Source organism: Capricornis sumatraensis, chromosome 4, assembly GCF_032405125.1.
Source record: "Capricornis sumatraensis isolate serow.1 chromosome 4, serow.2, whole genome shotgun sequence".
In the NCBI taxonomy this organism is placed as follows: domain Eukaryota; kingdom Metazoa; phylum Chordata; class Mammalia; order Artiodactyla; family Bovidae; genus Capricornis; species Capricornis sumatraensis.
The window spans coordinates 148,643,872-148,669,128 of record NC_091072.1 but is presented as its reverse complement, the minus strand read 5'-3'; the positions used below and the strand labels follow the sequence as shown (position 1 = coordinate 148,669,128).

Here is a 25,257-nt window from a genome sequence, read left to right as displayed (position 1 = left end):
CCCTATCTTAGAAGAGCAGAGGCCCTGAGATCTTTCTGGAAGTCTGACTCTGCCAGGCTCGGCCCTGGCAGCCAGGAGAGGGGTGAGCAGAGCTCACTACTCACGGGACTCCGATCTCAAAGATGTTGTTCTGGATCAGCTGCTTTCCCAACATGATGATGCTGAGTTGGATGCACAGCTCCATGAGGCAGCCCCCAGGGGCGCACTGCAGGATGAGAAGACGCAAGAAGGGACATCAGACAGGCAAGGGCATGAGCTAAGCCAAGCTGCAGTGCGGGTATAAGCATGGGTGGGGCCGGGGCGGGAGGGGCACCTACGAGCCACCAGTGAGGCAGGAAAAACCAGGGGCTATACTTGCCTCTTCCATGCGGTAACCGTCAAACACATAAACATAGCTTCCGGGTCTACCGACAAACCTGGGAGGGAGAAGTGTGGGAAAAGTTAGGCAAAGAGAGAGGAAGTCAGGGCTGCCCAAGGGTGTGTCTCCCCAGTGGACCAGTCACTGCCCAACGTCCTCCTAGGAAGAACTGGCCAGGGTGATGCTACTTCTCTGGGAAGGAGTTCACACCAGTTATCAGCTAGCAGTCACCCACCTTTGACTCGGACACATCCCAGGGCAGAGGGGTTGAGGCCAGGTGTGGTGTGGAGTTGAGGCAGTCGTGTGTGTGTGTGTGTGTGTGTGTGTGTGTGTGTGTGTGATCATTTCAGAGCCTAAACACAACGACGTTTGGATTGTCTTAGCAGGTGCATGCGTGCTAAGTTGCTTCAGTTGTGCCCAACTCTCTGTGACCGTGTGGACCACGGTCCACCAGGTTCCTCTGTTCAAGGGATTTCCCAGCCAAGTGGGCTTCCATGCCCTCTTTGTCTTTACATGTTCCGTCCTGCAACTTCCTCCCTCAACTTGTGTCAAGAACTGATTTCTATAACTAACTATCCATTGGGATGGACATGTACACACTGCTGTATTTTAAATGGATGATCACAGGAACATATTGTAGAGCACAGGGAACTCTGCTCGGTGTTATGTGGCAGTCTGGAGGGGAGGGGCATTTGAGGGAGAATGGATACATGCATATGTATGGCTGAGTCCCTTCGCTGTTCACCTGAAACCATCACAACATTGCTCATTAATCAACTATACTCCAATACAAAATAAAATGCATTTTTAAAAAAAGAATTGAGTTCTGACTGCAATTCCTCCACAAGGGCTTCTGATTTCCCAGGAAATGAAGGCCAAGATGGACTAAAACTGCAAGTGGAGATTCTTGGGCCCAGAAACGAAAAATTCAGACTTCTTACTGAAAATACTCAAAGGAATGGAAAAAGCCTGTCTCATTCCTCTTCTAAGATCTAAGGGTTTAATTTATTAGGGAATAAGAAGATTGAGCAAGGAGGTGGAGAGGTACCAGCCAACCATGGAACCAGAGAGGCCAATAGAAGAATCCTACTTTCTTGAAATGTTATCCGCTCACCCATCTCCTGAAATCTTGCTCATCTATTGGAGGCTCAGCTTGACTTCCCCTCTTGGTGCAGTCTTCCTGTCTCTGTTCATAATTGAGTATTCCCCTAACACTTTCTTTCCACTTTTTCTTACAGCACTTACTGCAGACTGCAGTGTGCTGCTGCCAAGACTCTCTCTCTCAGTACACTACAAGTTTATCTAAGGGTCAGAGCCCTACGATTTTTTTTTCCTGGAATATCGTATGTATGCAAGTTTCTATTTTTATTAAATCTAGACATAAATCACCAAAGAAGTATATAATCATTAATATGGAGAACCTCTCTGCTACTATAATTTCATGAGCCTCAAGTGCAGAGGTCCTGAGAAGGAGTAGTGATTTGGGTCACAAACACATTTATAGGGAATTATAAAGTGTGGATGATGACAGTCTTGCTATCACTGCCTGCTTGATGAGCTCTCAGTTCTTAGGAAGCTTCCTGATTTAGCTGCTGTCTAAGGGGAAAGCTTGGAGGTACCTAGCTGATCTAACCACAAATGATACTTATCAGAAGTGATTTATACCCAGGACTATTGTATAATAAAGTATATGACTGGTCATTGTCCTTGGTCCCTGGGAAGGATCTCTAAATCCTTGGAATTTCCTGATAGGAAATTTGTTATTCAGGGTGGGCCCCTGGGACTAGACCTAAGTTTATGCTAATGAAGTAATTCTTTTTCTCTTTTTTTTAAGATTTTTTAAATTGGGGTATAATTGCTTTACAATGTTGTGTTAGTTTCTGCTGTACAACAACATGAACCAGTTATATGTATACATATCCCCTCCCTTTTGAGCCTTCCTCCCATCCCCACCCCACCATCCCACCCCTCTAGGTCATCACAGAGCACTGAGCCAAGCTCCCTGTATTACACAGCGTCTTCTCACTAACTATTAAAATATATTTTACACATGATAGTGTATATATGTCAAAGCTACTCTCTCAATTCCTGCCCCACCCTCTCCTTCCCCCATCGTGTCCACAGTCCTTTCTCTATATCTGCATCTCTATTCCTGACCTGCAAATAAGATCTGTACCATTTTTCTAGATTCCATACATATGCATTAATATATGATATTTGTTTTTCTCTTTCTGACTTAATTTCACTCTGTATGACAGACTCTGGGCTCATCCACATCACTACAACGGATCTAATTTTGTTCCTTTTTACGACTATTGTTCCACTGTATATATGTACCACAACTCCTTATCCATTCATTCAGGATCACGGAGGCCAATGCTAGAAAGACCAACCACATGATTAATGAGTGGGGCTTTGAGCCAAGTAAAGGCAGCCTGACCTCAGGTGGGAGAGAGGGACCAGAGACTAAGTTCAATTACATAAGCCATGATTCATTCAATGATGCCTGGATAATGGGACCCCAATAAAAACTCTGGACACTGAAGCCTGGATGAGCGGTTGGTGGTGCACGTTGATGTGCCAGGAAGCCGACATCCTGAGGACATGCAAGCTTCTTTCCAAGCTGCTCCTAGACCTTGCCTTATGTGTCTCCCATTTGCCAGTTCAGACTTGTAACCCTTTGCTGTAATAACACTGTAACTTTAGGGACAGCACATCCCAAGCACTATTCGCTGCTCTGGTGAATTATCAAAACCTAGGGGTCAGTGGTTATAGCCAGTTGGGTCTGCCCAACTGACCCAACTGGGGTCACCAGTTGGGTCTGGTGACCCAGACTGGCTGGGTCACCATCAGTGACCTGAGAGTCCCAGAGCTTGCAGCAGTGTTTGAAGTGAGGGCAGTCTTGTGGGAGGCTGTATCCTAATCTATGAAGTCCACATTGACCTGGGTAGATGGCATCAGACCTGCAATGCAAGACCCAAGAATCACTGGCTGGACATGCGATTTTCTCCTGCCATGTCCTCAACCTGGGAGACACACATTCCTCTGGGATTAACCCCTCAGGGCCAGAGCCAAATAACTGCAGATTTCCCCATGTTGTCAGAATCTGAAGATGATAATCCAGCATGATTAGTGCAGTCAGGTGGCAACGGGAGTGGGACATGGGGCTGAAGATGTAAACTAGCAACGGGGACAGGCTGACCCTAGTGGAGGACTGTCTTTGTGACCAACTGCCCTTCTGCATATGGCACCAAGATACTCACCTTCCCTTGAAAAAGGCCACATAGAAGATGGGTGAGTAGGCATTGACAAACTTCAGTAAGAAAGCCTTGAGGATCAGGCGCTCTTCAAATGTCTGCTCTGTTTTTGGAACCTCTGAAAGGGAAGATCAAAGCTGATCAGATTTCTCACCTCCTTAGAGTGGTCACCCTGTGACATGAGCCATTATCTGTCCATTTACTCCTCCGGAGTAGAAACCCAGAGATTCATTGCTCTGTGACATTAGAACTGACTTCCCCTGTGAGGTCCCAAGCGGTTCACCAGGTACAGAAGGTCAAGAGTATACAGGATCAATACATGTCTCTTTTCACTTCCCTCTTCTGGTCCATGAAAGTGACAATTTCGCACTGTGCTCCTCAAAGAGAGGTCTAAGCAAGAAGAGTATCCTCCCACCACCCCTGCTTCATCAAGAGGAATTCGGCTTTCACTGGCACAACGGTCACTTCTAGAAGACTTTACTAGAAGCAACACCCCTGACAGAATGGTTTGCTAAGCAGTGAGCAGAAGCCAAGAAGCACTGAAGGCTTGGCTTGGGCACCAGCGCATTGCTCTTCTTTCTCTCTTCCTCTGTCCCTAGCAGGAGAGCCCTCCCTGCATGTCCTTGGCGCAGGCTGAGGCGTCTGGAGTCCATTCACTCAAATGACGGAGGCTCATCAGATAAGCAAATGAAACAAACACAACCTGAGTCTGAGGTCTCAGGCTCGGGGGTCATAGCATCCATGGGTTCTATCAGGTCCAAGCAGGGAGTCAACCAATGTCCCCAGGAGACCCTGAGAAACACTGAGCAGAAACCTCATTGGTGCCTTCAGAAGACTCGAGACCCATGGAGCTCCATGGACAGCTGAGCAGAGAACTCAGAGGGGTCTACACAGACTGTGGCAAAGAGCTTGGCAGAGAGAAGGGGATTACTGGGCCACGGTTTTCAAGGACAGAGAGAAAGCACTAACCCTACATCATGTGTGTCAGTGATGACTAGCGCCACCCCAGACTGTGCACCCTGAGGGGACTCAGGATGGAGAACACAGGGTGCTGGCCCCAGGTAGCGGAGGTGCACGTCAAAAGGGATGATTTCAATGAGCCCAGACATACGTAGAAAAGCACTAGCTTCATTAACTCGAGGATCTGCTTTTCTTTAACTAACAGTCATCTTTTGCTGTTCTGACTACCTGGTTTTTGTTGCAGAATCTCCTATCTATCCTGGCTCCTCCCTCACCTCTTCAGAGCAATCTCGCAGAGCCATCTGAGAGGCTGCCTCCCGGGCTGAAGTCCTCAGAAAGTCCACCGAATAAAACATAATTCTCAAATTTTACGCTGTACATTTTTTTTTCAGTCAACAAAAGGAAGCAAGGAAGGAAGAAAGGAGGGAAGGAAGGAGGGAAGGAGGGAGGGGGCATTTTCAACAGGAATTTGAGCCTTGGCTCCATGAGCCTGAACCAATCAATTCAATAATAACTTAACCACATCTTGTCTCTCACTTTTAAGTATTTGGGGGGTAAGAAAATGAAAACCAATGTCACCTGAAAAGTGATCAGGTGATATTACTTAATGAGGTCTGAGGATCTGAAAATCTGGAAAAGTCACCTTGTAAATGTGACTAGAAGGGGATTAAGGATGAGGTTCAGAGAGGCACGTGTCTCTGATTTTCTTTTATAATCGCCTTTGAACTCTTGGTACTCAGATCTCCCAATTTGTACAGGAATTTCCTCCAAGCTCTCTGGAAGGAGAATCTGGTCCCTTCAGAGCATTTTGCTCCAAGTGAAAATGAGTGGCTCCCTTCTTCCATCCTAATAAATCAGGGTCCTGGCTATTATTCATTAGGATTATTTCTATAAACAGCCCGTGCCTATGCTTTTAGGGCCGTGAGCCATCATAAATAATGGGCACGTCCAATAAACAATCCAAATCTGCTTGATAGTCCACTAAATCAGCCGGGGGCCCACGGCAGAGAAGCTATGAGGCCATGCTGGGTGCTCTGCTGAGGCTTCTGGAGAAGGGGGGCCCCCCTGAGGCAACACATCCCCAGGGGAGGGAGGGAGTTGGGGCCCTGGAGCTCCATGCAACTTTGGGTCTCTCTCTTTTAAAACTGAAGTACAGTGAGTTGATTTACAACGTCATGTCTATGTTAGAATGGGTCTCTTTCAACAGCCAACATGAGGAGCCTCACCTGCGTGGGACAGTGAGATGGAACAGGTTTTTCAGGGTCCCCTCGGGGTGGAATGATGTCTACAGGACAATTAGGGCACTTCAGAACACTGAGCACCATCCCCTGAGAGGACATAGAATCCAAAGTGGTCCCCATCTGAGCCCATGAGAAAATAGCCCAGCCTTGTGTTTTATAAAACTTCAAATAAAGTGCCTTTAGACATCAACTGCTTCCCAGGTGGCTCCGTGGTAAAGAACCCATCTGCCAAGCAGGAGATGCGGGCTCCATTCTTGGGTCGGGCAGATCCCCTGGAGGAGGGCATGGCAGCCCACTCCAGTATTCTTGCCTGTAGAATCCCATGGACAGAGGAGCCTGGCAGGCTATAGGCCATGGGGTCACAAAGGTTCAGATATGACTAAGCAACTAAACAACAAGATGGATCGAGAGGAGGAGTCAACGTGGAGAGAGTGTGAGAAGGCAGAATTCAACCCCTCTCCACCTTTACAGGCTCCTGAAACCTCACCTCCCCCAGGAAGCCACCCCAGGTTGACTGGAGGCCATCTGAATTTCAGCAGCTGGAGTGGATTTTGGACAAAGGGCAGACTTTAGGACCAAGAGGGACCGTGAGATCGAATTCCTGTGCAGCACCCTTACCCTTCTCCCTTTCTTTTAAGTGTTAAACCTCTGGTGCATTGTGTCATGAAAAAATATGGGTATAAATGACCCAGCTGTAAACTGCCTTGGAAAATAATTAGTATGAAAGCCCAAGTGAGTCCCAGGGGGCCAGCTCAGAATCAAAAGTCCCTGGAGCGCCATCCTCGTCATATGGAAACAGCATGACGAGCAAGGGGGTGTCGGCTGTGGAATCCGAAGTCTGGAAGAGCAACTCATCCGAACGGGGTGTCCCCAGCGATCCAGCAGATACAGGTCCATGGCAGCAACCAGACAGACTGAGGCGACTTCCAGGTGCGAATTTCAGCCACTTCCAGCCCTCACACCACTCTGGGGTGGAATGGAGGCTGAGTCAGAAAGCAAAGGTGCCGCACGCTTCCCACTTCTCCCCCAGGGCAGATCCAGCTTTTGCAAATAGCAGTGTTTCCTGACAGCCCAACCATCTGGCCTTCCCTCCATTTGTGTGTGGGCACGGGTTTATGTTTATGTTGTCGGGGGAGGGAAGGGGGGTGGCCCCAGCCTCCTGTGTGATGTTGCTGCCTTGTTTATGCCACGGGGAGGGAATCACCCCGGCAGAAGTCAGCCAGCTGGATAACCAGGCAGCCAGTGCACTGCTTGAGGGCAAGATTATGGATGGGTGTTCCTGAGACACTCCTGGAGCTCTGGAGAGATTCCAGCATACAGGGCCCCACCTTTAGAGTCAGGGAGACGACAGCGGGGCCCCAGACAAAGGGACTGGAGACCTACTGTGCACTAGCAGTCCAGCCCCAAGTGTCAGCTCCCTAGGACACGTCTTCTCTTTTTCTGTTGGAGAATCACTGCTTTACAATGTTGTGTTAGTTTCTTCTGCACAAGGAAGAAAATCAGATATATGTATACATATATCAGAGACACAGGAGACATGGGTTCAAACCCTGGGTCAGGAAGATCCTTTGGAGGAGGAAATGGCAACCCGCTCCAATATTCTTGCCTGAAGAATCCCATGGAGCCTGGCGGGCCACAGTCCATAGGGTCACAAAGAGTCGGACACGACTGAGCAACTGAGCACACACAGCATATATATTTATATATATCCCCTCCCTCTGGAGCCTCCCTCCCACTGTCCCCCATCGCACCCCTCTAGGTCATCCCAGAGCACCAGGCTGGACTCCCTGTGCCTCACAGGTATAGTCTGAAGTCACAAACATCTGCTGTCAGGAGATGGTGTAGCAGGCACTCTGTTAGACCTTTCACGTGTACACGTGTTTCTCTTCTTTGGTGAAACAGGCTCCACCAAGTTACCTCAACATCTCTGATGAGCCCTCTTTCTTAGAAGGCTGGAGTGACATCACTTAGGGTGATGAGTACCCCTATCGTATAGTCACTGAGGGTCACCTCCCTCATAGAGAGCTGGGATGAGGTATATCACCCAATCTACTGTGTTTTGAAAGTTTACGAAGACAGGCTGTACAGCTAGGTTGGGTTTCCAGGGAGAAGGGAGTCCGGGTCTGTGTGACAGAAGACAGCATGGGGGTGGGGATACAGGTGTTATATGTCTGAAAGCAGGGCACCCCCATAGCTGTAGACCCTTGATGGAGAGGACCGGGCTTCCTTGAAGAGCCCAGTGGCCAGTCCGGGACCTGCGGTGAGGCAGGACCAGCTCAACAGCGGTCCAGCCTTCCCTGTCTGATGGGACAGGCCAACATCCTGTAGCAACATGCTGTAGCAAGGAGACATGGGAATGAAGGGCTGGTCACACTCCAGGGAATGTCCCTGTTTAAGCATGGATGTTGACCTGACCTGGTTTAAATGGCCAGCATCCCAGCAGGAAACAGAATTCACCCCAGAAGGTTCAGAGGAAGGGATGTTAATGAAGGCACAGTTTTGCTAGAGGTGAGGGTGAATCATGGAGAAATGGCCCCAATTCCATCTCCTCTACCAGGTAAGCTCCTTCCACTGCTTCCCATCAGCTGAACCCAGCCCACAGTTGGGTTTGGGGCGCCCAAGATACAATCTGCTGAACCTCGGGTCACAGACCTCGGCAGAGAGGTGGGGAGAAGGGGCCTGGAGGGAAAACCTGGCTGACAGAGCATGATTACTCCCTTCCTTCTCATGGATTAAGGTGCTGGGTTCTTAGAAAACTCAAAAAGAGGGAGAGGAACGAACGGGCTTCTTGCTAAAAGGAGAAATGAGTGCTCGGGGATTAACTGGAAAAATGAAAGAGATGATGTTCATAGCTACAGCTCAAGTTTGGAAGGAATTCTTGCCAGTTATTAAAAAAAAAAACTATTATAAGTAGCAGTGTTACTAATAAAAGTTCCACGTAACTGGAATGAATTGTTCTACAAACTCGGGCTACAGGCATGCTCACGTCGTTTGCATTATGAGCAGCAGCCCCCCACCATCTTTCGGCTTCCCAGACAAAATGTACAGTTCCTGCTCGCCTCATGGAGGGGGCCTCAGACAATGGCAGAATCAACTCTGGCCACACCCTTCCCGTGGCCCCCCACATGTGACGGGCAGGAGGCCACCCAGGGAGTCAGGAGATGGTGGCAGAGGAGGAAGACAACCCAGCAGACCTGCCTCTCGGGCCAGATTTCAAATTACCAGCACTGTAGTCTCCCTGCCAGGAAGGCCTAGGTCCCAGCCCAGCCCACATGCGGCCACACGCATCCACACACATCCACATGCCTCCACATGTATCCACACGTACCCACCCGCATCCTCACATACCCACATGTATCCACGTGTCCACATGCATCCACATGCATCCACATCCACACACATCTACACGTGTCCACACGCATCCAGACATATCCAGACACATCCACCACATCTACATGTAACCACATGCATCCACACACATCCACATGCATGTATCCACAAGTATCTACATATCCAGACACATCCACCACATCTACATGTGTCCACATGCATCCACACACACCAACACACATCCACCTGCATCCACATGCATACACATCCACACACATCTACACATGTCCACACGCATCCATACATATCCAGACACATCCACCACCTCTACATGTAACCACATGTATCCACACGCATCCACGCCCACCCACATACATGCATGCACAAGTATCTACATGTGTCCACATGCATCCACACACACCAACACACATCCACATGTACCCACCCGCATCCTCACATACTCACATGTATCCACGTGTCCACATGCATCCACATGCATACACATCCACACACATCTACATGTGTCCACACACATCCAGACATATCCAGACACATCCACCATATCTACATGTAACCACATGCATCCACACACATCCACGCCCACCCACATACATGTATCCACATGTATCTACATATCCAGACATATCCAGACACATCCACCACATCTACATGTAACCACATGCATCCACACACATCCACGCCCACCCACATACATGTATCCACATGTATCTACATATCCAGACATATCCAGACACATCCACCACATCTACATGTAACCACATGCATCCACACACATCCACGCCCACCCACATACATGTATCTACGTGTCCACATGCATCCACAAACACCAACACACATCCACATGTATCCACATGCATCCACACACATCCGCAAGTATCCACACGCATATATACACATCCACACACATCCACATGTACCCACGTGTCCACACGCATCCACATGTATTCCCGTGTACCCACACGCATATATACACATCCACACGCATCCACACGTGTCCTTGTTCTGAAAGCCCACTCCTGTGCAGACTCCAGCTATGGGGAAGCTGGTTCCCCCTGCACAGGTGCCCGGAACCCATACAGCAGCCCTCCACCCTGCGCTCTGAAAACACACGTTGTCCACATCTGATGGGAAATTAGATCCACTCCTGTAAACCCACAACATTCCTCTTTAAAGAACCTGTGCGGCCCGGGCGGCCTCTGGTACTGAGGTTCCCCTGCCTCTTCCTCTCCTCCTGATCACCTCTCCTTAGCGGTCAGATAAGCCTGTGCGGAGGATGGCTTAGAGCCGGACGCACAATTCTAGAGTCAGGACTTCCTGGTGGGACTTCAATTCTTCAAAGAAAAAAGTTTTTTCATTTAAAAAGCAAGTGGGACCCCAAAGTTGGTGAGCCTGCAGAGGTCTGCTCCTGCCTGCGGGCCTGCATGGAGTGAGGGGCTTGCTCCCACTGTCTCCTCCCTAATCCCCAGAGACTGCCCCCCTCCCGCCTCCCCAACCATGCCTTGCAACCAGCCATCCTCATGGGTGGGTGCATCGATTTTAAAATCTTCTGGAACCTCTGGTGCATTTCATTCTCCTTTCCTTGCACTTTTAGAATTCCCCGAGGCAAAAAGACAGCTATGTATTACTGGACAGTGGACTGCTATGGTCTCAGCAAGGACACAGAAGCCTCACTGCTCAGTCAGAGGCCCCTGGGCCTGTGGGAGGGTCAAGACCACCGCGCCCTCAGGGCTGTTCCGAGGATTCAATATACTAACATATATAACGTGCTTAAAGCAGAGCTCAGCACAGGGTGTGTGTGTATGTGTGTGTGTGTGCGTGTGTCTATACACACATGCCACTACTAACCATGGGCCTTGGTGAAGTTTCTAAACCTCTTCAGACTCCTCATAAATAAAACGAAGGAAACGCCCAAGGGCTATTGTGAAAATTGGATGAAACGCTGTATGTACAATGCCTGCCAGGAACACAACGAATGTCAGGAAATCAAATCCATTCTTCACCTCTCCCTCCTTCCGTCACATCCCTGCCCCCAGGATAGCGATGCTCCAGAGCAGGGTACCAGTGCTATTTAAACAAGTCACAAATGCAGCCTCTTCCTAAGAACCAGAGGCTTTGATCCGACACCATAATTGTGTGTCAGGGACACACAGTGAGCCCGACCCTGTAACTAGGAGAGGCCTGGTGAAGTGTAAGGAGGAATCTGTAGCCCCACACACAATGCAGAACTAGGCAGAGGTTTGGAAGGGAGAAGAGGAGGAGAGGGAGGAGGCAGGATGGAGGAGGAGGAGGAGAAAGAGGAGAAGGAGCTGGAGGAGCTGGACTTGGGGAACCATGTTGATGAAGACGAGCTGATGGCAGCTGGATCATTCAGCCATGAAGCTTGGAGTCAACCCTGCCCTCCTCACTCAGCCTCAAGCTAGAGGTCGTCCCCGCAACTAGAGGATGAGCGGGGGCCCCTTCCAGGCCAAGCCAGATTCAGGCCCATGTGGGTCACGACAAGACCCTGGGCATCCTGCTCCACAATGGGCAGACTCAGAAGCTTGCCATCTAGGGCACAGTGCGCCCCATGCCCTGACCCACGGAGGAAGCTGCCGTGGTCTGAATGTCTGTGTTCCCCTAAATTCACAAGTTGAAATCCTAACCCCCCAGAGGTGATGGTACGAGGGGGTGGGGACCCTGGGAGGTGCTTAGGTCATGAGGATGGAGCCCTCAGGAATGGGATTGTAAAACTGGAAGCGTTAATTGCTCCGTCGTGTCCAACTCTTTGTGACCCCATAGACTGTAGCCCACCAAGCTCCTCTGTCCATGGGATTCTCCAGGCAAGGATACTGGGGTGGGTTGCCATACCCTCCTCCAGGGGATCTTCCTAACCCAGGGATCGAACCCTCGTCTCCTGCATTGCAGGCAGATTCTTTACCGCTGAGCCATCAAGCAATGGGATGAGTGCCCTTATAAAAGACCCCACGGCGCTCCCAGCCCCTTCCACCACTCGAGGACACAGCAAGGAGGTAGCCATCAGCAGCCCGGAAGAGGCCCTTCACCAGGAGCCGTCTACACTGGTGCCCTTGTCCTGGACTCCAGAACCCTGAGGCATGAGTTTCTGTTGTTTGTCAACCATCCAGTCCATGGTCTTTTGTTATAGCGGCCAGAACAGACTGAGACAGAAGCTGTCCTTGAGCTGATCTTCCTGGTGACCCCAGAGTCTTGCCTCAGACCATGGCCTCCCAAGATGCCAAGCCCCTCCTGGTCCTTCCCAGTTCTTGCTTCCTCCCTCCACCAGGAACTGGATCCTGTCCCCGGGACACCCTGTGACCACTCCAGGAAGGAACACATCACTGGGGACTAAGACAGTCCTTGCCCCGCCTGTTCACTGAGACTCACAAACATCAGGGACTGATGCTTGCTGAACCAGGCCACACATATAGCACAGTGTGCCTTGGCCAGCAAGGTCTCAAAGCATCTCTGTTTCCCTAGCAACCCCGCCCCCCAACCGCAGGCTTCTGCTCAGTCCTTGAACCACCAGGACCTCGTCGCCTCCAGATGATGGTGTGTCTTGCGCCCGAGCCCACGACTGCTGTTATCCTGGTTACCAGGTAGACAATCTCTGTCTTTATCTATCACTGTGGAGCCCATCCATCACACTCAAGGCAGTTAACAAATTCTGTCTTTTGTCATAAATATTTGTGGCACGATAGACCTCAGCTAGGCCTAGACCGGGGCCTGTCCAGGGACCTCCCAGGGAATGGGTCTTCCATTGCCCAGCTTTGCAAGAAACACTCAAGAACTCTTGAGGTTGTTTACCCCAGCTGTTTGCACCTGGTGAGCAAAGCACATGGTCACCACCTCCTCATGCACCAGGAGACCAGGGGTGGGATGCCAGGTAGGCATTAAACTCAGCGTGAGAAGGCAGAGGGAGCCTCTGAGCTTGGCAGGACCCTCATTCCATCAGGTGCCTTATTCTCATTTTCAGGTTCCTTGCAGGCCTGGGGGCTCTGAAACCACACCTCTGCCGGCAGGTGGGCCAGCCACCCTGCTCTGGGTGTCTCGTTAGTGTGTGAACTCTGCCAATAAGAACAGCTCTTGTCTTTGGATCTCTCTGTCACATCTTCCAGTCACTCCTGCATCATGGCAAGTCTGCATTTTCCTGGTTCATCTCTCTCTCTCTCTTTTTAAGTTGGCTGCACGAGGCCTTAGGTGGGACACATGGGACCTTCAGCTGTGGCATGCAGGATCTTAGGTGCAGCATGGGGGGACCTAGTTCCCTGACCAGGGATCCAACCCAGGCCCCCTGCATTGGGAGTGTGGAGTCGTAGCCACTGGACCACCAGGGAAGTCCCTGGCTCATTTTCACATTTCCTCAAATCCTTTGGTCAGCAGGCAGGGTTGAAACCACGAATGCATAAAAGCTTGCTTTAGCCTCTCCTGTGGCCTACAGAATGCCTTGCCTGATGGTACTCCTTGAAAAAAAAAAAAAATCTGAACGCATGAGTGAAAAGAGACATGTATTTCACCTATAAATGCACTGACAAGCGTGGGCTAAGATCTACCAGGCAGCAGGCTGGGGAGGAGAGAACTGAGATGTCAGGCGGAAGGGCAGTTCTCCAGAGCTGTGTGGCCTGGCTGGAGTGAGTGGCAGAGACCTTTCTTGGTCATGGAATGTCCACGAGCTTCCACACGTTTCCAGCCTCTTCCTGATCAGGCCACTTCTAGCCAGCATGCTGAGGGCAGAGGTGATGAACAGTCCACCACTGTGACAGCCTCCACATGACCTTCCAGCACTCTCTATCCCTAACAGGTGCCCACGTGGCCTCCAGTGGTCTGGGTCCCCAGTGACTGTGTAAAGCAGAGACCCTGCCCTGCCATGCTGCATGAGTGAGAACCAATACACACCCTTGTAGTGTGCAACTGAGATTCTATGGCAATGCCTCATCAGGTCTAATACAGGCTTCCCAGGTGGCGCTAGTGGTAAAGAACCCACCTGCCAATGCAGCAGGCGTAAGAGATGTGGGTTCAATCCCTGGGTGGGGAAGATCCCCTGGAGAAGGGCATGGCAACCCACTCCAGTATTCTTGCCTGGAGAATCCCATGGACCGAGGAGCCTGGTGGGCTACAGTCCATTGGGGCGCAAAGAGTTGACATGACTGAAGCGACTTAGCACGCTGGCACTGGTCTATACTGGGAAAGACGGGGATGATGGCAGAGGGGACGGGACAGATTTCCCATGAGTGGAGCATACAAGGGGGCACTCCTGGCATTTCCCCGCTTGAGGGGAGTGTGATTAGCTAAGTCCCTGCCTTGTCTCTCTGCTCACTCCTTCCTTCTCCCCGCCCACTGCTGCCTGCCAGGGGACATCACTCTGTCTGGAACCTGGAATAGGAAGCCTGTTTAGTTCTCCTGTGAAGCTGCTTTCTCTCGTGTAGCCTTTTTCAGCTTTAAAGGTGAAACTTGGCTTTTGTCTACATCTGTCTTTGCCTTATTTCTCAGCAGGTTCAGTAATTAGGCCAGGAGGATGGTACTTTTTACCGGATGCCCCTTGTGTGTATGCTCAATTGTGTCTAACTATTTGCAACCCCATGGACTGTAGCCTACCAGGCTCCTCTGTCCATGTAATATTCCAGGCAAGAATACTGGAGCGGGTTGCCATCTTTTACTCCAAGGGATCTTCCCACTCCAGAGATCCAACACAAAGTCCCACATTGGCAGGCAGGTTCTTCACCACCACACCACCTGGTAACCCGCCCTCCTGCCCCCTTGCTGCCTTGAACTTCAGCAAATACTTTTCCATCATCAGTAGAGTTCTCAACTTAACATCCAAAGTCCTCCACCAAAATATCTGGGCTGAGCCAAGTCTCTGGGCCTGGTGGGACACCACGCTCTGCCTTGGACATGCCAGAACTTGGAGCACCACCACGTGGGCTCCCCTTAGCATCCGGGACATACCTCCTGTTCTCTTCCATCTGCTGAGCTTTGCCCCTTCAACTCTCTCACATTTAAGTCCCCCAATTCTACCCATCGTACAAGCCCAGCCCATGCGCTACTTCCTGTCGAATCTCCCCTTCCTTGCCGGATTTCTTATTCTGTTTCCTCTGCCGGGGACCTTCCTCTCCTCCTTCCCCTGCACATGCCTGTCTAATGTCCATGTCCACTGATCTCCAAGCTTTCCAACTGGACGCTCCCACGTGGAGCCTCCCCTGAGCCCCCAGAGACATGGAAGGCTCATCCTAAGCATTTCCATGGAATCACCAGCAAATACACTAATGTGGAATTCTCTGCCTACTTTTCTTAAGAAACATATGAAGGAACCCCTATAATACTTCTGTGTAAACACATACATGCCCAAAGACAGCAGAACAGCCAAACGGTAAATTGCCTACATCCCACACAGAAACCAAATTCATTGCCCACCAGGAGAACAGGCCATGCCAGAGAAGGCGCTGAAAGAGTCACTGCCATCAGTAAAACCTTTCTGAAATTCTCTGCACCCCCAGGAAAGGCTCCCTTGAAGAGGGGGTTATTCAGTCAAGTGTCCACTTCCAAACTTGATAGCACATTAAAAACATCCCTTCACGAATTCCACTCCCCTGAGGTTACTGAGAGGCTGAGACCGCTGGTCCCTGGACTCAGTGAGGGAAACAGATGCCTCCAGGCCACCCAGGATAAAGACAGTGAGGAGAGGGTCTCAGCTCCCTGCAACCGCCTCCCCGCCCTGTCCCATCCAAGAAGCACAAGTGCCAGAAAGTAGTGCTCAATCAACAGCAGCTTGTGGCTCAAATGACACTTCTGAACGCTGAGGCCACTGCATTTTTCTCACTGGCTGGGAGCTTGGGAAGCCCGATACACCCCTTTGAAGTCTGCTCAGAGCCTGGGGAATGCATGGATTTGTGGGGGCCTCTGACAATATGGGGGCAGATAAGACCCTCTTGGGCTCAAGTATCAAGAGACTTTCCCAACTTTCTAAATGTTGCTGGGAAAATAAGGAGAACGAGAGCTCTGCTTTTTTTTTTTTTTAAGCAGGAAGTGTTGAAGCCCTTTTGCTTCTAGGTTAGGCTAAAAAGAACAGCATGCTCAGTGGCTAAGTTGTGTCCAACTCTTTGTGACCACATGGACTGTAACCTGGAGGCTCCTCTGTCTATGGGATTACCCCAGGCAAGAATATTGGAGTGGGCTGCCTTTTCCTTCTCCAGAGGAGCTTCCCGACACAGGGATGGAAGCCACATCTCCTGCACTGGCAGGTGGGTTCTTTACCACTGAGCCACCAGGGAAGCAGAAAGAACAGACCCCAGGACTGCTCTTAGGGGGATACAGAGGCCATCAGCTTGGGCCGGGGGACTACTGATGGAGAATATTCCAGGAAGGATTCCTGCCTGGGCAGAGACCCTCCAAGGACACACCCTGCACCTTCTCATTTCTCCGCTTCAAGGGCTCTGGACTTTCTTTGTTTTATGTTGGGTCACTGCCACCAGAAACCCTGCACACACTGAACTGACCGCACCCTAGGAGGTCCCAGGGGAGCGTGGGAGGCGGCGACTCCTTACCGATTTTGGTGAGCCACTTGGCCACGGCACCGTAGATCTCGTCCAGAATGAGGATGACCACCAAGTTGATGATGACGGCCGTAGCTGTCACTGTCACCCTGACATTGGAGCGTGTGGCCTTGTTGAGAGAAAGAGCAGCTGCAGTAGTGATGCGATAGACGATGACCCCAAAGACGATGGAGAAGGTCAAGGCGATCTGTTAGGGAAAACAGGCAGAGTCACGGGTCAGTGGACAGCCGCTGCCCACCGGCGGCTAGACTCTGTGCCACATCGGGTAGTGCTAACCTGGGGGACGACAAGGCACTGCCAACCCCAGACACTCATGCAAATTCCTGCACGGGGGCATTTTCCAGGAGAGAATGTCTCTCCCTGCTATTACATTCCAAATGGCCTATAACACACAAGCACACACACACAGAGTAAGGTTACCAGTGGGGGGCGGGGCAATACAGGGGTGGGGAGAAGAGTTATTATGCAATTCTGTTAAATCACGTGTGTGAAACTTCTGGAAATTGTAAAGCATCATAGAGTTTAAAATTTTCTCAATTACAAGAAATTGTAAAATTTGTTGTTTAGTCTCTAAGTCATGTCCAACTCCTTGTGACCCCATGGACTGCAGCACGCCAGGCTCCTCTGTCCATACCAGAGTAGAGATTCCCTGATAGCTCAGTTGGTAAAGAACCCGCCTGCAATGCAGGAGACTCTGCTTCGATTCCTGGGTTGGGAAGATCCCCTGGAGAAGGGAAAGGCTACCCACTCCAGTATTCTGGCCTGGAGAATTCCATGAGTGCATATCCATGGGGTCACAAAGAGTCAAGACATGACTGAGAGACTTTCACTTCACTTCTTCAATACTAGAGTGGGTTGTTATTTCCTTTTCCAGGGGATCTTCCTGATCCAGGGGTCAAACCCACATCTCCTATTTGGCAGGAAGTTTCTTTATCATTGAGAAGTCTTATAAATGAAAGCTAATCTATAAAAATGTAAAAAAAGAAAAGAAGATAAACCCTGAATGCATGGTGTAGGACACAGGTGTTGTGATTCCTTTCATTGGGAAGCTTGCACTCTACTATGGGGGTAAGTTCAACCATAGTAAATACTAAATAATAATTAGTGATGGAGTTGTATCAAATGAACAGTGTAATTGTGAACATGACTGACAGCACAAAGGAGCTAGGGAAGAATTCGTGGAAGAAGGGGATATAAAGTGCATCTTTAGAGTCTTCCCTGGTGATGCAGTGGTTAAGAATCTGCCTTGCAATGGAGGGGACTCCAGTTTGATCCCAGCAGACTGAGATGCCACATGGCAAGGGGCAACCAAGCCTGAGTGCTGCAGCTGCTAAGACACACTTTGTTTATTTTAGTCACTCAGTTGTGTCCGACTCTTTTCCATGGACTGTAGCCCGCCGGGCTCCTCTATGAAATTTCACAGGCAAGAATACTGCAGCAGGTTGCCATTTCCTTCTCCAGGGGATCTTCCCGACCCAGGGACTGAACCCACGTCTTCTGCATTGGCAGGCGGATTCTTTACCACTGAGCCACCAGGGGGCCACTGGAGCTGTGAAGACCAGGAGCCGCAACTAGACAGTCCATGCACAACAACAAAGAATCCGCGTGATGCTATGGAGATCCTGTGTGCCTCGAGTGAGCCCAGCACAGCCAAATAACATGTAACACATGAACAAATAATATTCTAAGAATTCCCAAGTCAGTTTAGAAATCAAAAATAAAATAAAGTACATCTTTACTGAAAGGCAACAAGGAGCCATTGAAGGTGTCTGAGCTGACAAGGGTTAGAGGCAGAGCTTTAGAGGGTGGGTACAGGAAGGTGGCTTGAAGGAGAAAAAAGGGAAAGAAATCCAGGGTGAGAATTTTAGACTCTTGGTCCTCAGGGTGAGCAAAGCATCACTCTACCAGGCCATTTAAATGGGGGCTGTTGGGAGTCCCTTGGCCAGCAAGGAGGCCAAAACAGTCAATCCTAAAGGAAATCAACCCTGAATATTCATTGGAAGGACTGATGCTGAAGCTCCAATACTTTGATCACCTGATGGGAAGAGCTGACTCATTGGAAAAGATCCTGATGCTGGGAAAGACTGAGGGCAGCAGGAGAAGCCGGCAACAGATGAGATGGTTGGACGGCATCATTGACTCCATGGATATGAATTTGAGCAAACGCTGGGAGATGGTGAAGGACAGGGAAGCCTGGAGAGCTGCGGTCCATGGGGTTGCAAAGAGTTCAGACTTAGGAACTGAACAGCAACAGACAACAACTGGCACAGAGATTTCTGGGTACTGTGTTTAGAAGGAAAGTTTACCAGCCACTTGACCTGGAGGGCCAGCCCCATTTCCTTTTTCCAGAACCTAAGAACAACGAGAGTCCCTCTCCCCTCCCATCACAGTCAAGGAGGGGCCGTTTCCATGAAGCACAAGGATGTGAGGGGCAGAAGGTGGAGGGGATGGGCTAGGTGTGCGACCTGCTGAGGTCAAGGCTCTAATTCCTTTCCATCCAGTGGAGTCTTCTTTCTTGAATTCTTTCTGCAAAAGGAGGCGGTTCAAGTCACATCACCTCTGGGTGGGGAAGGAGGGGTGGATGCTGGCTGGGGAGAAGGAAATGGAAAACATGGGAGGAGAAAGAGCCAGGTGAAAGGTTCCTGTGAGAAAACGCACTGCCCTGGACTGCGGTGTTCCCTCCCTAGAAAGGAGGGGAGGAAGGGGGATGGGGTGGAGAGGGGGGAGGAGGGGGTGGAGCCTCTGGCCCCTGCAGCCCGTGAATGACACCTGGGTGGGCTGTGTTGCGGAATGAGTTGCAGATGTGGCCACGTGCAGAAGTCCCGGGCCACCGGGGGCGCTGGTGACAGCCTCAGCCGCGTACTGCACATCCTCGTGTGCTTTACAAACATGTGTCTGTGGACGATGGTGAGAAAGGGGGGCCCCTCTGTAAGGAAGGCAGGATGGCAGCAGCCCTGGGGAGAGGGAGGCTGTGTGTGTGTGTGTGTGTGTGTGTGTGTGTGTGTGTGTGTGTGTGTGTGAGGGTGGAGGAGAGGTTAGATGAGAAAAACACTCGGTGGGAGGCCCCTCCTCTGATGAGGTGGGGGCAGGGCGGCAGAATCTCAGCCTCCAGGACCAGGGACGGATGAGGACCCTGGACGTGGGGAAACCTGGGCATGACATCACCGCCCACCAACAACAGAGACATCCCACCTCCCTCTCCGCTGGGATCGTCACCGCCAGACAGCAAGGGCCTGGAAAACGTGCTGTGAGATTCTTTTCCCTCAAAATTGCTTTTGCAGTGAAGGCCAGTGATGGAAGCATTGATGCAGAAAAGTGGAGAGGCCAGGGCATCGAAGAGCGTGTATGTGTGCATGCGCGCGTGCACCTAGGGCTAGGTGTGCAGGGAGGATGGGGGGAAACAGCCATGGGAAAATCATCTCCTGCTTTGGGGCCCTAGGGGTGGGGAGGAGACCAGCTTCTACCTCCTTCTTTAAGAGGCCTCCCTGTCACCAAGCTGAGGACAGAGCATGCTTCCTGGTCACCCAGAGTGTGGTTTGGACCCCGCGGTCTGGCCTGTGAGCTTGAGAAACAGGCAAGTCACAAGCACGAGTCTAGACCTACCGGCTCAGAATCCTCACTTCTTGAGATTCCTCTTCTTCTAGAGGCCCTGCTCCACTCACTCAGGGCACCCTTTTTCCCCACCCTCCCTCCTTCTTGGCTCCACCTTCATGCCCCTCTTCAGCCTCCAGATGCTGTGCTCTGCCACCCCAACTTCCCTGGTCTCGATTTTCCATCCCATTCTTCTGAACCTCTCCTTCAGTGTCTCCCACAAACACCTTGAGATTTGCAGTTTTCAGGTGGGAAGAGCTTGGAGAGCACCGACCCCATGCCAGGATCAATTTGCAGGTGAGGAGACAGGTGTAGGAAGTGATTTGCTCAAGCTCACAAGGCACGTACTACAAACCCAGCTCCTAGATCATGGTAGAAACTAAGGAATTTCAGCCTTTAGGGATCATGCACATCCAGCCTTTGATCTCACAGACAAGCAAAACGAGGACCGAGAAGCAGCGATGGGACTGGTCCCAGGTCCGCGAGATACATGGCAAAGCCATCATCGTCATCAACAGTTGATCCATAGAGGGAGAATGGATGCACGTCCACATATGGCTGAGTCCCTCTGCTGTCCACCTGAAACTAGCACATTGTTCATCAGCTATACTCGCAGTCAACAAAAAGAGTACAAAATGCAGCCCTTGAAACAGCAGAAGGAGCTCTGTTCATTTCCAAGGCAAACTATTTAACATCACATTAACCCGATCTATGCCTCAACCACTTCAAAGAAGCTGAACGACTCTATGAAGACCTACAAGATCTTCTAGAGCTAATACCAAAAAAAAGATGTCATTTTCACCATAGAAGATTGGAATGCAAAAGTAGGAAGTCAAGAGACACCCAGAATAACAAGCAAGGTTGGCCTTGAAGTACAAAGTGAAGCGAGGCAAAGGCTAACAGAGTTTTGTCAAGAGAACACCCTGATCATAGCAAACACCCTTTTCCAACAAACCAAGAGACAATCCTACACATAGACATCACCAGGTGATCAATACCGAAATCACATTGATTATGTTCTTTGCAACCAAAGATGGAGAAGCTCTATACAGTCAGTAAACACAAGACCTGGAGCTGACTGTGGCTCAGATGACAAGCTCCCATTGCAAAATTAAATTGAAGAAAGTAGGGAAAACCACTAGACCATACACATATGTGCTAAATCAAATCCCTGATTATCATACAGTGGAGGTGATAAATAGATTCAAGAGATTAGATCTGACAGACAGAGGTCCTGACGAACTATGGATGGAGGTTCATAACATTGGACAGGACACAGTGACCAAAACCATCCCAAAGAAGAGGAAATACAACAATACTCCAATATAAAATAAAAAGTTAAAAAAAAAAAACTCCAGTGTAATATGAAGCATGTTCTAATCACTACATCTAATTATCAAGAAAACAAAATAGCTCTCACATTAATTGCTTTAAGCATAGCATAATGAACAATTAAAAATTACAGACTAATGTTTCAGAAATATTCTATCAAACAAGACAAAGGCCCACAAACGGTGACTTTATCTACCCGCTGATTCTACCCACATTTCCCATGGTCATTTTGAAGAACATGCCTCCACTAGATATCACTTGATTAAGGTGAGATATTACTGAACTTTAAGCTAATGCTTATAATAACTGAATTAACTGGATGAATGGTATTACATATTCATAAAATATCAGTATTAAAAAACCAGCTAATCCATGTGTGCCCTCCTGATTTCATTATTTCAGCCACACCTACTTTAGCCTGATTCCTTATATTAACCGCAGATGCTACACCTTTGGTAGATGCAATTTAGTTCCATCCAGGACCTGAACTCTGCTCTATGGTTCCAAGATCAACCCAGGACTTTTGGCACCAAATCCGGCACTCCTCTCATCACTATGGCTGTGTTACTGATTTTGTTTATTAAATTCAACAAGTGTTTTCTGACCACCTATTGCACCCTGTGAGGTGTATTTCATGTTTGTGATCAGGTCCCCCAACTGGACCAAAAGTGGAGATTGATCATGTACTTCTCTGTGTGCCTTTTGCAACTACAGAGAGGTGCCTCCTGCATGGAATCTGTTTGGTAAAGATTTGCTGACCCTCAGCTCTGGCAGTTTCCCCCTCCTGCACGTGGTCACCTATCATGGCCTCTGGGTCTCTTGGTGGGCCTTTTTTAATACATTTTTTTTTTTTTTTGGCCAGTTCCCTGACCAGGGATCAAACTTGTACTCCCTGCAGCGGACGCTCCGAGTGCTAACCACTGGACCACCAGGGGAGCCTCTTTCATACAATGTTTAAACGTTACTTTCCATTTACAGTTATTACAAAATATTGGCTGTGTTCCCCAAGTTGCACAGTACATTCCTGTGGCTCTTAGTGTTTGAATTCCATAATCTTACATCTGGTTACAGCAAACTGCAGTGGGAGCCAGGCTATGGAGCCCAGAGTCCTAATCTCACACGATGAGAGACACAGAAGGGACAGCTAATCTGGGCCCTACCCTCCAGGACTTGCATTCTGAATGGAAGTTGAGAAGACCAAGGCACCCACACGATAAGGATGCTCCCTGGGAAAAGGGACTGGCTACCCACTCCAGTATTCTCGCCTGGGAAATCCCATGGACAGAGGAGCCTGGCGGGCTACAGTCCACGGGGTCGCACAGAGTAGACATGACTGAGGGACTGAGCAGGAGCACTGAGGCCCTGCACACGCCCCAGACTGCCAGTATCACCACCCGTGGATCCAACCAGACCCAGTGTTGTGGCTGCTTTGAAACTCTGCAGAAGAAAGAATGCAAAACGGTCATGACCTTGATCCTTACCACACACCCCGACCATAGTCCTGGCTATAAGACCTCTTCCTACTCCCCAGAGAAGGGGGCACAGTTCTCGAGGAGCAAGACTCTTGTGCTCCCTCTTCGCCTGACAAGGAAATAAAGCCACTTTCTTCCTTCTTGGAAGGACAGATGCTGAAGCTGAAGTTCCAATACTTCGGCCACCTGATGTGAAGAACTGACTCACTAGAAAAGACCCTGATGCTGGGAAAGATTGAAGGCAGGAGGAGAAGGGGATGACAGAGGATGAGAGGGTTGGGTGGCACCACCAACTCAATGGACATGAGTTTGAGCAAGCCCCGGGAGATGGTGAAGAACAGGGAAGCCTGGCATGCTGCAGTCCACGCGGTCGCAAGGAGTCGGACACAACTGAGTGACTGAACTGAATGGTCTCCATATTTCTGTTCAGCATCCGTGAACACAGACCAAAGATTTTGGCCTCAAGATGTGATGCCTTTAAAGAGTTTTGAGCAGAGAAGTAATGTTATGTGACCTAGATTTGGAAAAGATCAGCAGGCTGGGGCCAGAGTATCAGCAGGGAGCTGAGTTAGGAGGCCACTGTGATAATCCAAGTGATGGATGAGGGTTTCTGATGACTGGTCTCTGATACACAAACATGAGTCAATGGTTATCTTGGGCGTGGAAGGAAAGCTTATGCACCCTTCTCTAAAGGGAGGGAACTGCCTCTGATAATACTCCCATAGAAAAAGGACACAAAAAGAGGATACATTCAAAAAGGAAAGGAACATTAGCTAATACTCTGGGTTGGAGAAGAAAGAGAAACTTCATCTTTGTCCAGCTGGGCCTCTTCCATGGGTGAGGAAGATGAACACTGCCCTGGACTTTTCTTGGCTCTCGTCACTCCATGAAAAATACCCCCAACAGAGGAAATGATACTGGATACTCAAGTTCATTGCCAAAGGTGCCCTGGGCTAATTCTGTAACAGTACAAGCCACTCTTTTACAAACATCATCCTGACCCCTTTATTTCAAACTCCACACCTTGTTCTAGGGTAATGCCAAGCCCCTCTGGAGACTGGATTTTTTTTTTTTTTAATGAAAAAACAATGGGGAAAAGTTAGCATAAAATAAGGATTTTTAAAAACAAATTGGTAGGGGGCTATATAATTTATTATCCAACTTGGAATACTTTTTAATAATTTTATTGATCTATTTATTTTTGCCTGTGCTGGGTCTTCGTTGCTGTGCAGGCTTTTCTCTAGTCGGGGAGAGCAGGGGCTACTCTTCGTTGCACTGTGTGGCCTTCTCATTGCAGCGGCTTCTCTTGTTGCGGGGCAGGGACTCTAGACACAAGGGCTTCGGTAGTTGCAGCACATAGGCTCAGGGTCACACTTCCTGGGCTCTGTGCACCACAGGCTCAACAGCTGTGGTGCACAGGTGTCCCAGCATGTGGGATCTTCCTGGACCAGCAATCGAACCCCTGTCTCCTGTCCCTCTGAGAGGACCATGTTCATCTTCACTAGCCCCTCCTCATCCCCACAGCGTCACAGACTAACACCCCCAGCATTCACACAGCAGGATCCCCATGCACATGGCAGAACCAGGTATTCCCCACCAGGAAATCACCATGAACAAGATGGAGGCGAAGTTCATCAGGTAACCTGGGAAACGATCTTTCCAGGTCAGCTTATCTTCATCGTCCTGGGGAGAAACAAGAGAACAGTGACCGTCAGATGCTGTAAGTAACAGATACAAAATGTCCCTCAGTTTTCCGTAAATGTGTATATCATTCATCACTCTACGTAGAGACGGTTTTGGTCTCTGATGCCTTACCCTCCACATCAACAACAGCTCTCCTAATTCTGTGATTTCTAGATTTTGGAAAATCTGTGGTGAAAAGAGGACAATATTTGATTTCAGCCTCACACTGGGCTAAAGTTTCAGTTCAACCGCTCTATCTGCTGTGCGATCTTTGCTGTGCCTCAACGTTTCTATTTCTTCATCTGCTAAATGGGCACAGTCATGACCTCCATCCTGGCTCATGCACAGGATGGTTTTATTTGCTTTATTTTAATGAGACACACATGAACGTGGTAAAGTGGGAGACAAATGACCACAGGGCAGCATCCTAGAAGAGATCATCATTTATATCAGATGTCACCACTGACC

General features: G+C 49.6%; 1 protein-coding gene across 1 annotated transcript in view; it reads right to left on the bottom strand.

The window, feature by feature from the left end:
• ANO2 (anoctamin 2) overlaps positions 1 to 25,257 on the bottom strand; it is a 334,097-nt gene that overhangs the window by 53,614 nt on the left and 255,226 nt on the right. The window contains exons 15-19 of the mRNA XM_068970582.1: positions 24,715 to 24,789; positions 16,703 to 16,898; positions 3,622 to 3,733; positions 359 to 416; positions 105 to 205 (exon numbers count right to left, since the gene is read on the bottom strand). Coding sequence (XP_068826683.1) covers positions 105 to 205; positions 359 to 416; positions 3,622 to 3,733; positions 16,703 to 16,898; positions 24,715 to 24,789 — 542 coding nt within the window. The remainder of the gene's footprint in view (positions 1 to 104; positions 206 to 358; positions 417 to 3,621; positions 3,734 to 16,702; positions 16,899 to 24,714; positions 24,790 to 25,257) is intronic.